The 14,146-nt window shown below is 42.0% G+C and overlaps 1 protein-coding gene across 3 annotated transcripts; it reads left to right on the forward strand.

Annotated features, from left to right (window-relative positions):
• Window positions 1–1,587: 1,587 nt before the first annotated feature.
• LOC148645404 (tumor susceptibility gene 101 protein-like) lies at window positions 1,588–13,812 on the forward strand. 3 transcript variants are annotated; one of them, XM_088611918.1, is made up of 10 exons: window positions 1,588–1,997; window positions 2,819–2,903; window positions 3,291–3,356; window positions 5,008–5,171; window positions 6,484–6,610; window positions 6,928–6,991; window positions 7,865–7,959; window positions 10,263–10,465; window positions 11,142–11,381; window positions 12,065–13,812. In XM_088611918.1, exons 1-10 carry the CDS (start codon window positions 1,953–1,955, stop codon window positions 12,152–12,154), a joined length of 1,179 nt encoding a protein of 392 aa, XP_088468044.1. In that variant the 5' UTR covers window positions 1,588–1,952; the 3' UTR covers window positions 12,155–13,812. The 3 variants fall into 3 exon arrangements, with proteins under 3 accessions (XP_088468044.1, XP_088468043.1, XP_088468045.1); XM_088611917.1 differs by having other exon boundaries at window positions 1,589–1,997; window positions 2,816–2,903; XM_088611919.1 differs by lacking the exons at window positions 1,588–1,997; window positions 2,819–2,903; window positions 3,291–3,356 and adding an exon at window positions 3,584–3,682.
• Window positions 13,813–14,146: the final 334 nt, after the last annotated feature.

Here is a 14,146-nt window from a genome sequence, read left to right on the forward strand (position 1 = left end):
AACATGGATATCCAGTCTCATTGCTGCTCCTAATCCCTGAAGGCATTGTGCCTTGGAATAGCAGACAATGTATGCAGTTTACAAGCCTTTGTGTGGAAAATAAAGTATTCCAAGAATATCGGCTCGTTTTAAATATTACTGTTTACGTGAACATGCATGTAATTATGTAATTAAGAGATATGTGGGAGCCAGAGCCTATCCCAGCAATTGTGTGCAAGGCAGAATGCATCTTGGATGGGACACCAGTCCACTGCAGGGCACACACAGACATCAACATGCACATACTCACACCAGGGCCAGTTGTCCAAGATGCCAATTAACCTACAACGTTGCCTTTGGGCTGTTGGAGGAAATTGGAGCACCTAGATGAAACGCATTTGAACACAGGGAGAACATGCAAACTCCCCAGGGACTGGACCCAGGGCCCGAGCGCTGCAAGGCAGCAACGCTGACCCCTGAGCCACCCTGCTGCACAAGGAACATACACTGAGGTTCATGTAGAAGTTTGCACTCTGCCATTTTAACTAGTGTGATCATATTAGGCATACTGTCCTGAGCAGATTCGAGCTCAGTGATTGAGAAGTCCATTGAGGGACAGTTATTGGTATTTTGGGTTTCCTTATAAAATCAATCTGTTGTCGTCTGGGCTATTTATGTAAGGAAAGTGGTCAGTTCCACTTAGACTTTTGTACAGGGATTTAAAAAATATACCTCCAATGGCGAGCACTGCTAAAACAAGGCTGGAACGTTAAACAGCCACATCCTCAGGACATCTCCACAAAGGCTACACACTTTCTTCCAAGAACACTGCCATACTCTCCTGGCGAGAGTTCTTTGCTCAGACCACATAAATTGTCCAAGAGCATATTAAATTTGTATACTTCACATAGCACATCGAGTATTTTTCAATGTTGCTTTTATGAGGTTTGTGTCCATGAAACATTATTCTGGTCTGAACAATCCCAGTATTCAAATTCTGGGATTAAAAAAACAATGCAAATTTATTTGGAAGAAAAATTACTGACTTTTTCTGTTTGATTTTAGATAGGATACATATATACATATTTTAATATAGTATATTTTCAACATATAATTAGTGTGATAATTTCTGATTGGTTACAGTTAATAAGTAATTCCAATTAATATGGTAAATTTTTTAAAACCTCTTAACAAAATGGTTTGGGTACTGAAACAGACTGATTAAAAAGCTTGTTCCTCTCGAACTGCTTTCATGAAAGCATGAATTTATTAAGCAGAAACATTTTGTTTGGCCCCATTACTTTTTGTAATATAATTCAGCAGGACAAGGTGACAGATTGTATACATTACAATATAATACATCACATAAAACTTAAAGCTAAATTTACAGACTGACGTTTGAAAATATTTTGTGCGGTATTTGTTACATGGACGTGTTTCACTTGTATTCCTCGACTGAAACGTCATAAATCTAAATAAACCGCGTCTATAACACGCGATATACACGACACTGGTACTGCAAAACTAAATTCAACAAACCAGAATACGTCACACATCCACGTGACGAGGGAAACAGGAAGTGCCCGGTCTTTGGTGGTCACGCGACCGGAAGGAGTAATACCGAGAGGAGGAGGAGGAGGAGTTTGTTTTCTGGTGGTTGGCTTCCTGTTGTGATGGTACAGCAGTAGTATTGTAACATACAGCAACTTTGGTTGGTGAATCGAAGAGGAGCTTTTAAATATAAATATTAATTTTATAAAAGGCTTGGTAGCCAAAGAGACAGAAGTCAAATTTGGGCGACACGCTTTAGATTTCCAGCGATAAAAGCTCTAGTGAGCTCCGCACGGATTGAGCGGGCCGCGGCTCCGGTCCTCGGTGGGTGTTTTGAAGGAACAGGGAAATCCAGAAAACAGGTTGGAATAGGAGTTGTTTCCATTACCCACATCAAGAAGTGCCATTTGCCGGGTCTCGCCATGGCCGTGGTCAACGAGAGCGCTCTCAAAAAGATGCTTTCTAAAGTAAGTTGTGCAGAACAAGATGAAACCGTGCTTTCCCTGTTCGTCTTTCTTTTTATTTTTGGGTATCGCTGGTTTCAAATGTTATAGGTATCGGCTTGTCTTTATAGTTATTTAGTCCGTTATCACTGTCTTTCCGAAAGGCGTCAGGCAATATGATCTAAAAAACATCTCCGTTCTAGCTCCTGTGTTTAAGCGAAGCTTAAAAGTAACGTTTTTGTTTCAAAATCGTAAGTCATAAAAGGGGTAGGGTCAGACGAGAGGAAAAAGAAAACTCTTGATGAAGATAACAGAGAAAGACTGGCGACTTGTGACTTTCAAACCACAACCGCCCATCATGGAACTTTCGTTCACTTGTCGCAAACGGGTCAAAATGTCAGGCTACTGCTTTTCGTTTGTTTCCGTGGATTTCTCATTTGCTTTAATGGATTCACATTACATTTGCCATTGAAGTGCATTTGCTCTGTATTCAACTGGAACTCTCCAGTGGCGAGGCGAGGGCACCTCCTGTTGAGTCTCACCCTGGCCGGTTTGAACGCATCAGCTCACAGGAACTGGGAGTGACCCCATACTGACACAGGTGGTCTAAATGCATTTAGGATTGGGCAGCCTTGAGCCTGCAGGTGTCCTGAAGCCTGCCTCTTCTCCAGTTCCTTCAGTAAACATCTTAATGAACAAATTGGCAATTCCAAAAAGTCTGGGGGTCTAAAATACAGAATAATTGAAAATCACAAAATCATGAACCATTATCAAAAAATACACAGAGATGTTTTTGGCATACTACAGGCATTTCTGAACTTGCCAAACTTTCTCTTTTTTAGCAGTACAAGTACAGGGACCTGACAGTGCGTGAAATTACTAATGTCATCTCCCATTATAAGGACTTGAAGCCTGTCATGGATGCTTATGGTAAGCAGAGCCCTTGTGAGTTTTGAATTGTTTGTTTCTTTACCTGTACACTATATGCTATAGATACCTTGTGTTGATTTGATGTCAGGATACTTTGAACGAGAGCATATCATATTGATGTCAGTCCCACCGAAGTAATGTGCTGGGTCAGGAGATTAGATTTTTAAAATAAATTTTCTAATAATTTTCATTAGCACCAGTTAACAGCAGATTCATATTTAAAGATGTGAAAATTGTTAGTGTATTTGTGATATAGCTTGTGGTATGTCATTCAGTGGCCTGCAGTTTTTTTAAATTTAAGCTTATCTTGTTTTTAAAACCCACACCTTAACCCTTTTTCTGTGGAAGGTATTTAGTTAAATGTTGATCTTGTGTGCTTGATTTCAGTGTTTAATGATGGCTCTACAAGAGACCTGATGAGTCTTACGGGAACTATTCCAGTTAGCTACAGAGGTAAGAGTGGGCCAGTGTTTGGTGCTGGCTGTGTCCCAGCAGTGCCATGCCCTTTCCTGAGATGTGCCAAGGATGAATGGGCTGGAGTTGGCTACAGGAATAGTTCTTAAAGTCCTCTGGGTGAGGTCTTTGAGTTTCTATAGAAACCTGGCAAGAAATCGCCAAGATCAAATGTCACCCCCAAACCTAGCAGTGTGTGAAATCAATAATTACGTGCGTTTCTACTGAGCACTTTTCATCTCAAAAGATGCCAGAGCACCAGAATGGGTCTCCTATCCTGGAGACCTGCAGCGCTCAGTACAGGCTAGCACTGCACACCAGATCAGGTAGAGAAAGGCAGAGTTACAAGGGGTGTACATAAAAACACAACCACAGGAATTGATCCCAGGGCCCAGGTGCTGTGAGGCACCAATGCTAATCACTTCACCACTGTGCTGCCTGACATTGTACCTTTCAGCTTGTAATATCTTGGATCTAACAGTAGCTTTTTCTGTAATAAATTTAATCTGTTATCTGTCATCACTGTGAGTAATGGAATCTACAAGAGAGAAAAGGCTGAAACCGAGAGGATCCTTTACTTTTACTGTTTTTTACTGTTCAGTATTGATATTTGTGACAATGCTTTGTAAATCAGAGCTCCTGTCACTCCTCCAATATAGAACACAAGTATGGATACAAACGAGCAGGCGTTCTGTCCATCCTGCTCATTTGCTAAAGTTTGGGAGTTAATTGATCAAAGAGTCTCGTTCAGCTGTTACTTAGAAGAAACCAAGGTGTTGGCTTCTGCACCATGGCTGTTTCCCTGTTCCCACAACCCTTTATGAACATTGATATAGGCTGTGCCATGGGGAGACATGAGGGGTGAAAGTGTTCACATTGACAGAGGCTCTGACAGTGAGACAAGGAGGAGCCGTTGAATGGCAATCCTGTGTGAGTGTGAGTTGTACTAGTGAGCAAAGGTCTTCTGCAGTTGGCCAGTTTAATGCTCGTCATAAAGCTGGAGACGTCAGAATATGTTGGCTGCCCTGTGTTGTGGTAAGATCAGACATTCACGGTCCTGAAATGCATAGAGCACACTCTCTCTCTTGGTCTTTGTAGTACAATATTCTGCTCTAAACAAAACTCCATTGTCCACATACTGAACTTAAACTTTTTTAATACGTCAGTGATCGAGGGGAAGATTGGGAGTGATGGAAAAACTGCCAGAAAAGATCAAGCTTCTTCCTGCAGTTTCTTACTTGTGAATGACCCGGCCATTAGACAGTCTGGGCAGAAGAATGTGGGAAACCATGGGTGTTGTCCGGTGAAATCACACTCTCCTGTGCGAATGCAGTGTCCAACAACCAATACAGTGGCATGTAATTGAAAGCTCCAACCTATCCTAATTCTCAGATAGAGCAGATGAAATCCAGAAGGTGATCCTCGGATTTGAAAGTTGAGGAAGAAGAAAATTTTGGGATCTTGTCAAAATGAGATGAGGGAATAAAAATAATAAAATTCTGGTTTCTTTATAACCAACAAAAATTGGGAGAAGGGTTGTTCTGTATGGGTGAGGATTTGAGTACTTCTGTACAATCTTTTCCTCCAGTGTTCTTGGTGTCACAAAATAACAACTCGCTTATTTGAAGTGACCTTTTCCCTTTGTTTTTAGGGAATGTGTACAACATCCCAGTATGCCTTTGGCTTCTGGACACCTATCCCTACAACCCTCCTATCTGTTTTGTGAAGCCCACCAGTGCCATGATGATCAAGACAGGCAAACACATTGATGCTAATGGCAAGATCTACCTTCCCTACCTGCACGAGTGGAAGCATGTGAGTCAATTGGTCATTTTTTTCTTTTGTACCTTTTTTTGCCCTTTGTACATTATAGGACAAAAATCGGTAGGTGTACTTTGGACTTAATACTTAATAAATAATACTATAATTCCATAACACTGCAAAACAGGTGTGCCATGTTCAATAAAATAATCTTAGGCCAATCACATGATAGGATCATTTGTAAACCAACAAAATAAAAGCAAAAAAACAGTTGTGATTTAATAGCAGATTAAGCCTTGAAGCTGCGTTGATTATCGTCCTATTTAAAACCAGTGACACTAAGTCATTTCTGAATTAGGCATACTGAATTTAGAGCGTGGACAATATGGCTTCTGCCATGTGTGTATTTTAGTATCGCTGCTATCCTGAAAGTTAAACCAGATTCAGACATTATTTGCTGTTGCATACAGTATGGCCTACAATCCTCTCATTCCCTGTTGTCTTCAGTTCTTAGTTTCCACTGAAGAATGGTACTGGCACTCCCAAGCAGTGAAATGGCCTGTTCCATGCGATTAGTGTGTCAGGGTCCTTTTAAAACATGTCGTAAAACTAAACCAGTTTATCTGATCAGACTATACGTGGTCATTTTAGATCAGCTTACATTGTTTCACTGTGTTTTATGTATTTAGTCTCTCCACTTTCTCATATTTCCATGATTCATTTTAGCTGTTACAGCAGGTATTCTGCTGCAAAAGGTGTGATAAAAACTGGTCACATTAGTCACATGATCTCTGGAGAAAATCTGAAGCCGACTGGGGCTGTTTGTCATCCTGCGTCAAGAGCAAACAGATCAGATTACAGCGGAGATGGGCACCGGAAGTCCAGACTGTTCTGCTAAAGCTACACTGTCAGTCCTGCCAGTGTGTGAAATAAAGCAAAGTCTTCTACTGGATTGAAGGGAGCCTTTGAGCCATTAATTTTAAATGAATTTCTTTGAACTATCAAGCAAACAACTTTTTACAATCTGGCCGAAAAGCTGGCAGTGACATTTTAACTTGGTAGTAATTTTCTGCACTTACTGTTGCCATTCGGTTTCTTTGCTCCTCAGTGCTGTTGTATGGATGTGAAGGTTTTAAAAGTACATGAGTAATCATAACGCACATGTTTGATAATGATATAATTTTCAGCACTAACTAAAAATGGGTTGTTTTTTTAGTTAGCTCTTTCTTGTGGTCCTTCATTCATCTGTAGGTATCTAGTTTCACAGGTGGATTCTTCCATGTTTGGTTTCTTCTTTGTGAGAGAGTAGTATGCTGGCCAAACCAGGCTTTAACCCAGTGTCATGCTGTTGTCATTGCTCCACCAGCCTCAGTCGGACCTGTTCGGTCTGATCCAGGTGATGATCGTGGTCTTTGGAGAAGAGCCACCTGTTTTCTCGCGTCCCACCACACAACCCCCGTACCAGCCATACCAGGCCACTGGACCTCCAAACTGTAAGTATACAGAACTCTTACCCCAGCTAAGAGCACTTCTCATCTCTTCGGGATCTGAATTTAGCTTCCTTGTCAAGATCTGGGCTTTCCAGCGTGTAAAATGACAAATGCATTAGTGCAAAGCCAGTGCAATGAACTCCTTCTATTTTTTTTTAAGTTGAGATTTAGCTCAGGCTTCTCAAAGGATCTGTAGTGGAGATTTTCAGAATATCAATGCAGTGTTCGTTCCTGACACTAGGTGTCTCTTTCTGTCTTTCTTTAACACTGTAGGAGATCAGAACCATTACAGACTGTCTGTAACCTGTTCTCTCTCTTAGCTTCCTACGTGCCAGGAATGCCAACAGTGTCTCCTTATGGACCAAGTCATACTCCAAACACAGGGTAAGGCTGTCCGGCCTTTAGAAATATGTAATTGTAATGCCTAATGCAGTCATCTGCCAAAATATGATAAAGACTCACCAAATAATGGGTCCCCACGAGCAGCAGAAATAGCTTGAATAGCAGGCGGCCTGTGTTCTGCAAGGCTGTCCTGGCAGCATGAGACGCGGCTGGGGTTGTGTGTAGGGGGATGGTGTGGCGCCCAGCTCTAGGACTGGGAGCTGGGGCTTGTGGCTGTGGTCAGGAGACACGGTTAAAGTCCGTCTTGTGACCAGTGGTGTGACAGACATTCCCAGGAAATGCTCATCTTGGAATATAAAATCCTAGCTATGACATGAGCGGTACTTTTCTGGTTTTGTGTTTTAAATTTTGCAGAATTAATGTGTCCCACCTAAGTCTTTAAGGAAAATAAATTGAATAAGAACCTCCAGCATTCACAGTAGTTGGCAGCCATTGTAACTGAACAAAATGGACTAACAGCTGAAACCAGTTTGTAAATATAAGCCCCGCCATCTGAAGTCATGATGATGAAGGTAGTTGGAGTGACATTGTTTCCTTACAGGCTAACATGGACATTAAGGGTGAAACTGGGGGGACATTGTGATCCCCTTGTTACAGGATGTTGTCCTAGATATAAATAGATTGGTTCCCCATTATAAAAATGGCAGATGACAACATTGGAGAAGCCTCTGACCCCAGATCTGTCGTGATTTTAACACCCCTTCTTTGCCCAGACAGGGAGTGATTTCAGGCAACTCCCCCTTCCCGCCTCACACACACTCAGCCAGGCCTCTGTTCCACTGCCTAGCTCTGAGGGCCCCATTCAGCTTTGTGATCTTTTTTTTTGTGACTTGTCATTTCTCCTGTCCCCCCCAGTGGGTACCCGGGCTACCCCTACCCCGGGGGAACCTCGTACCCTCCAGCAGGCAGCACCCCACATTACGGTGCCCAGCCCCCAGTCACCACTGTGGGTAAGTTGAGACATGTAGTGTAAGGACCACAGCTATAGTGGATTTTGGATTTTGAACTCCTCATAAGGTGTACCATAAGCATCTCATAAGGTGTTTGTAGATAGGTGCCCTGAAGTCATTTGCTTAATGGATGTATTTTATATCAAAGAGAGCCTTTAATTTCAGTTCAAAGCAATTTAACCTTACCGTGCAGTTTAAAAGCAATTCGAACAGTTAATCTGGGAATGTATTTGTTATGGTCCTAGTATTTATTATCCAGACATAATTTATTTATAGCATCATATTGGCATTACAACAACATAAAAGATCTCATTTATATTTATTGGTTTATCACTGAAACCTCAGTAATTCTGTTAGCTGTGCAAGTGTTTGTGTTCAGACAGTTTATTTCTTACATTTGGAATATATTTCTAAGACAACACACAAGCCTGTTCAATAGCAGTTTCAGAGTTCCCTGTAGGAGCAAAAGCAGGAAATGTTTAATTGAATGGTTGATGTATTTGTGATCTTACTTTAATCATAGCTTAAGCCTTTGTTTTTCCTTGCTAAAACTGACTGGTACAGAATTGATCAAAGTTAAGATGACCTCACTGCTCTGCACAACCCCTCATCTTGTTATTATGTCATATGAGATTGCATGTGGAAACTTTATCTTTGCCTCTGAAGTACAGTAGACAGGAATTTTGACCTTGAGGCATGAGGGTAGTTCAGACCACAGTCATGAAGAATAAAGGTTGTGAGTTACTGTACCATACTCTTCCGTTCTGGACATGTTCCAAGATGGATGTTGTTCAGCCTGCAGTGATGCCTCAGTCTCGTGCGTAATGTCTTGGCACAGTGTGTCTTCTGGGATCCTGGGATAAGTCCTTCGTGCGTCTTCTGGCCTTAGCAGCTCAAGATTATCCTAATTTATGTAGCATTTAAACCAGCCGAGAGCACAACTACCCCGGAAGGGACACTTGTCTGTCATGGGTTCCTGCTCCAACAGGGTAAAGTGGGGTAGGTTGGAGCAATCGGGAGCAAACTGCCTACCCATGGGAGCAGCAGCAGCAGCAATGTCTGCACATCGAGCTTGATCCCATAACTCTGGGTCGAAGAGCCCAGTGGCTGAGCCAGCACTCCCTTCTGCCTCCAACGCTTTCATGAATAGCGCTTGGTAGGTACACAAGCCATTTTAACCCTGCCACATGGGTGAAATTCAAGGTGTTTCAAATGTATCTGTACTGGACTGAAAGAGTTAAATCCAGGAGTCTGCTCAGCGTTCGGCCTCCCTCTGACCCCTGCCCTTCTGTTCGAGACTGTCATTCCTATTGTGCCTGCCCTGGGTTATGGTTCTGTGGGCGGTGCGCCGTTTCTAAGGTCATGACTGTAACTGGAGCCCCTTTACTAAAGGTCAGCTGGAGCTGGGAGTTCAGACTCGGAGACCCGGACACAGGTTCCCACCTCCTGTGGGCTATATTTAGGTCAGAGGGAGAGCATGGAAGGATAAGGTTCCTTAAAGAGCTTGAAGCGTGCAGCCCAGATTAAACCTGACATTCACACTGGCCTCTTGCAGCCTGCTGACTCAGGCCTGCATAGACAGGACAGCCTGGGCCTCATGGACGGGCCAGCACTGTGTGTTTTTCAGAAAAAAATCAACGTCTGCCTGGACAAAAGTGCTAAGAATTCTTGCTAGTATTTAGCAAGTCTTAAGATGAGACTTGAGTAAGAAAGAAAATTTCCAAGAAAGGCTTTGCTGTTTTTTCTTAACCATTTTAAAACAGTAAAATGAGACCAAACATTTAGTCAAAATTACTGGTGTTTGAGATTGTACAAGCTGTGCTGCAGTTTCATGCCCAACATCTCATTATAATTATAGGACAGTTGAGCGTATTAGTTTTCAGGCTTATACAACCACCAGTGCTTTCTGCTTCAATACAGCATAGTAAGAAGGAGTCCAGTGGAGAATGTGAAATTTCCCATATTTTGTATTGCTGTCTTTTCTTGTAATCTTAGTGTTGTATTAAAGTCAAATCGTTACAGTTATAGATAAAGAGCAAGGCTGCGCCCCAAAATATATTTTATACATGAAGAAAATGCCTCCAGAGAGCTGTTAACAGACAGAGTGCAGACAGGTAGTCATGTTTTTACCTACTGACTATACGTAACATGCTTTATGTCAAAAGATTTTGTTTGAAGAGTAGCTAAGCCTGATTTTACCTTCCTAGAAGAGCGTGGTTATAGAGCTGCACGCTGCTCTGCTGTCAGTGTGGAGGCGTGGCTCAGGGGAGGGCTGTTTCATGAGCTGTGCTTTTTTGTTCCAGGGCCCAGCCGGGACGGCACCATCGGCGAGGACACCATCCGCGCCTCCCTGATCTCGGCAGTGAGCGACAAGCTGCGGTGGCGCATGAAGGAGGAGATGGACCGGGCCCAGGCCGAGCTGGACGTCCTCAAACGCACGGAGGAGGACCTGAGGAAGGGCCATCAGAAGCTGGAGGATATGGTGTCGCGGCTCGACCAGGAAGTGGTGGGTGGTGATTTTCTCATCAGGGTGTAGAGGATCCTTCCAGCCGTGTCACCTTTTACAAGCCTGCTTTACAGTGTTTACAGCCATTTAGCACTTTAATATAGCCATAACTCTGCTGCAGACTCAAGCCTGAAACTGAATGTGTGGCCTAGTCACAGGCATATTGCTAAGGTAAGAGAATCTATAAGCATTCCTCAAGAAACATAAGAGAACATGAGCAAATCTGCCAAAAAGAATGGGCAAAAATTGCACCAAGCCACAGTGCAAATTTGGTAGTCATGAATACTTTTGCAAGGCGCTCTTAACTCTTCATGTCATGAAGTCTGTATCGTCATTTGTTGTAAACTAGGGCCTCGGTGAAAAGGTTACATTCTTTTAGTTGGTGCAGGATATGACTAAATATTAACTTTTGTTACATTTTTTAAGTCTATATTGGGTTTCCTTGCATATTTGAAGTTTATGATGATCACATGATCACATCACACAGTGGTTCTAGAGTATGTACGGACCTATGCCATCGAGCCCTTCACTCTGCAGGACAGCCAGGCACTCCTTTCCGTGCTACTGCAGTGAAGCAGGTTTCTCAGGGCTCAGGCAGCTCTCTAAGGAAATGTTGCTGCTGGCAGTGAGGGCCGTGGTGATCGAAGAGATGGTCTTGTGTTTGCGTCTGCACCAGGCGGAGGTTGACCGCAACATTGAACTCCTGAAGAAGAAGGATGAGGAGCTGAGTGCCGCACTGGAGAAGATGGAGAGCCAGTCGGAGACCAACGACATTGACGATGTCATCGTGCCCACGGCGCCCCTGTACAAGCAGATCCTGAACCTGTACGCAGAGGAGAACGCCATCGAGGACACCATTTTCTACCTGGGGGAGGCTCTGCGCCGAGACGTCATTGACCTGGAGGTCTTCCTCAAGGTAGGAGAGTTCAGACTTGTCTGTCCAGTTCGGTTTCACTGGTGGGTTTGATGGAAAAGGATGCATTACGAGGTAATAATGTTGCTATCAACCGCTTTGAAGTTAGTTGAGCCTTTAACAGAACTAAGCGATAAAGAGCTCATCTAGAATGGCAACTAAAATAGAAAGTGGGTTTGTGTGGGTTCATTATAGTCAGATGTTACACAGATTTTCTCCTGAGCCACAGTTCTGTTATTCAAGAAAATCATGGTGTGCGAAGGTGGGGCAGGTGGTACTCAAGAAGTGCACTGGTGATATAAGTTTTGTTTTTATGAAAAAAATGCAACAATCGCCATGTCACGTTTCAAGCAAGGACCTAACCTAGGGTGAAATCAAACCAGACAGTTTTCAGGTAAGGTAGTCCCATATATAAAAATATTTTCAAAATGCCCTTCAAAGAAGGCATTTATACTTTTTCAATGTCTATTTCCTAAAAGGTCACTAAGTTTCTGATTTCATATTAAGCTGTAACTTACCATGCAATGTTTACACTGAGCATATTTTAGCTGCCATATAAAGTAACATGACCTAAAGTCCACCGATGTCCTGCCTTGGCCTTTCTTACTTAAAGACTTTATAACCAGGTCAGGGGTCCTGTGTGTGATGAAGACTCTGAAGGTCTTGACTTCATCTTGCCTTTCCAGCATGTGCGTCTGCTGTCCCGCAAGCAGTTCCAGCTCCGAGCCCTGATGCAGAAAGCCAGGAAGACTGCCGGCCTGAGTGACCTCTATTGACCTCCTTTCGACAGTATACACACTCTTTTTAGTAACTTCATGTTTTACTTTTTCTCTCACCTTGACAACAGTTCTCTTCCCTGTCCTTTAAAAAAAAATTGAATCAAATGTATGCACTGCCCCTCACAAACCCTGTAAAGAGCAACAAAGCAGTCCTCTGTGCCCTTTGAGCTGGATAGGATCTTCTAACAGCATTATACCTTGCCAAGTGTTTTCAACACTAAAGAGCGAATTGATCTTGAGAAGCAGCAGCAGCCTAGGTAAGGCAAGAAATGAAAATTTGCCTTCTAATGTAAAATGTAGGAGGCTGTAAAAATGTGGAAGCAGAAGGACATACTGTACTGTGTATATATTTAAACATTTGTGTATTACACATCCTTTATTGCAACCGTGCATAATATGCCTCAGTCTGATATTACCGGTCAAGGATCAAGAGGCCAAGATCTGCATTCTCTCACAAGCACTATGTTTTCGTCAGCCTGAAGACATGATAAGGTTGTGGTTTTATTGGGTTCCAGACCCTGTATTAGGAGTGCTGAGCGTGTTGCAGAGAAAGAAACTGGACTTGAGCTGAGTTTGGTGTATGATCAGGAGTCTGATTCCCTTCATCTGATTTATAACCATGAGAATGCTTGATTCTCATATGGTATCTGTCCTGACCAGTGGCTTTACAATGATTATGAAAAGCATTACAGGTTTGCAGTGGGCCTACAAGGTGTTTTTGGGTTTGAGATAACTCAATAATCCTCTTTAAATGCAGAGCCCCTTTTAGCCAGATCTTTTTTTGTAAGACCATCCAATACAGTTTGTCCATTTTAAGTTATTGTGAAGGATTGAAGGAAGTGTTATTAAGCTGTTTTCCAAAGTAAGACAGTATATTATGCTTGAATGAGGTGGGATCCTTTATTTCCTTTGTTTAAAATGACACATACGCAACCTTAGTGTCCAGGAAGATGTTCTGGTCCTGTCCCTAATCACCTCTTCTTTTCACCCACAGAGCTAGGGCTTATTAATTAAGCTTATTAATTACAGCCTTGCTGTTGTTTATACTGTATGTATGAAGATGTTTTAGTCACTTTTCATTCTATATTATAGGGTGTTACTTAACTAAAGAGTGTCATTTTAATGTTGGACTCCTTGGGACTTGAGAAAGCCAAACCTTACTTACAGATAAGACTTTCCTCTCTTAGCTGGATTAATTATTTATAGAAATTGAAAGCAGCAAAGTTTTGTTTCAATATAAAACAATACCTGTTTAAGATTTTTGTTTATTATTATTTTTATTCTTCTGTCTCTTTTCACTTTGTATAAAGCTAATTGTATCCTTTTCTCTTCTATATCTATAAAAGAGTGGAGGTGAATATTTTGTTTCATAGTTTTTTTCAGTCACTGTTATCCGAAACTGTTGCAGTGGCTTGAGGCCATCAGAGTAATTTCCCAGTCAATGAAGTCATAGTGTAAAAGGGAATTTAAGGCTGTTGGTATCGATTGTGATGAAGGTATCACCCTTTGCTTAAGTATAGTGTATATTAAGTGAAAATGAAAAGTATTTTTTTTTCTTTAAGACTTAGCTTTTACTAAATGCACTTGAATGACATTATGACCTTGAGCATTGGTTATGGGAATTTTATTTAGGAATAAAAAAGGTTGCATTTTCAGATGGCTTTGTTCTCATTTTGTTGAAGACTTGTTTTACACTTCTATTTATATAGCACGTTTCTGGTGAAAGCACTTTACAGGTAATGGGGACTCTCCTCCACCACTCCAACTGTGCAGCCCCTACCTGGATGAGGGTTTTCCTCAGTATACGTAGTAGCATATATGAATCTAGAACAGGCTCGTTAACTTCATTTTCAGTACATTTTGACTGAGTTCTTCAGATTATAAAAAAAGTACAGATCTGGGACTTCAATTAATTAGAAGGTGGATGCAGAACTGCAGATAGTTAAAATATATACTAACAAATACAATAAAATACTTTGTAGTCGGGGT

The sequence above is a fragment of the Lepisosteus platostomus genome, chromosome 18 (assembly GCF_059453375.1).
Source record: "Lepisosteus platostomus isolate fLepPlt1 chromosome 18, fLepPlt1.hap1, whole genome shotgun sequence".
Taxonomy (NCBI): Eukaryota; Metazoa; Chordata; class Actinopteri; order Semionotiformes; family Lepisosteidae; genus Lepisosteus; species Lepisosteus platostomus.

What these genes read in the sequence shown, in the direction of transcription:
- LOC148645404 (XM_088611917.1), top strand. Translation starts at nt 1,953, where the DNA reads ATGGCCGTGGTCAACGAGAGCGCTCTCAAAAAGATGCTTTCTAAA. An exon ending in TCAAAAAGATGCTTTCTAAA is followed by an intron (nt 1,998 to 2,815) that starts GTAAGTTGTGCA and finishes TCTCTTTTTTAG; the next exon opens with CAGTACAAGTACAGGGACCT. An exon ending in GGCCACTGGACCTCCAAACT is followed by an intron (nt 6,611 to 6,927) that starts GTAAGTATACAG and finishes TCTCTCTCTTAG; the next exon opens with CTTCCTACGTGCCAGGAATG.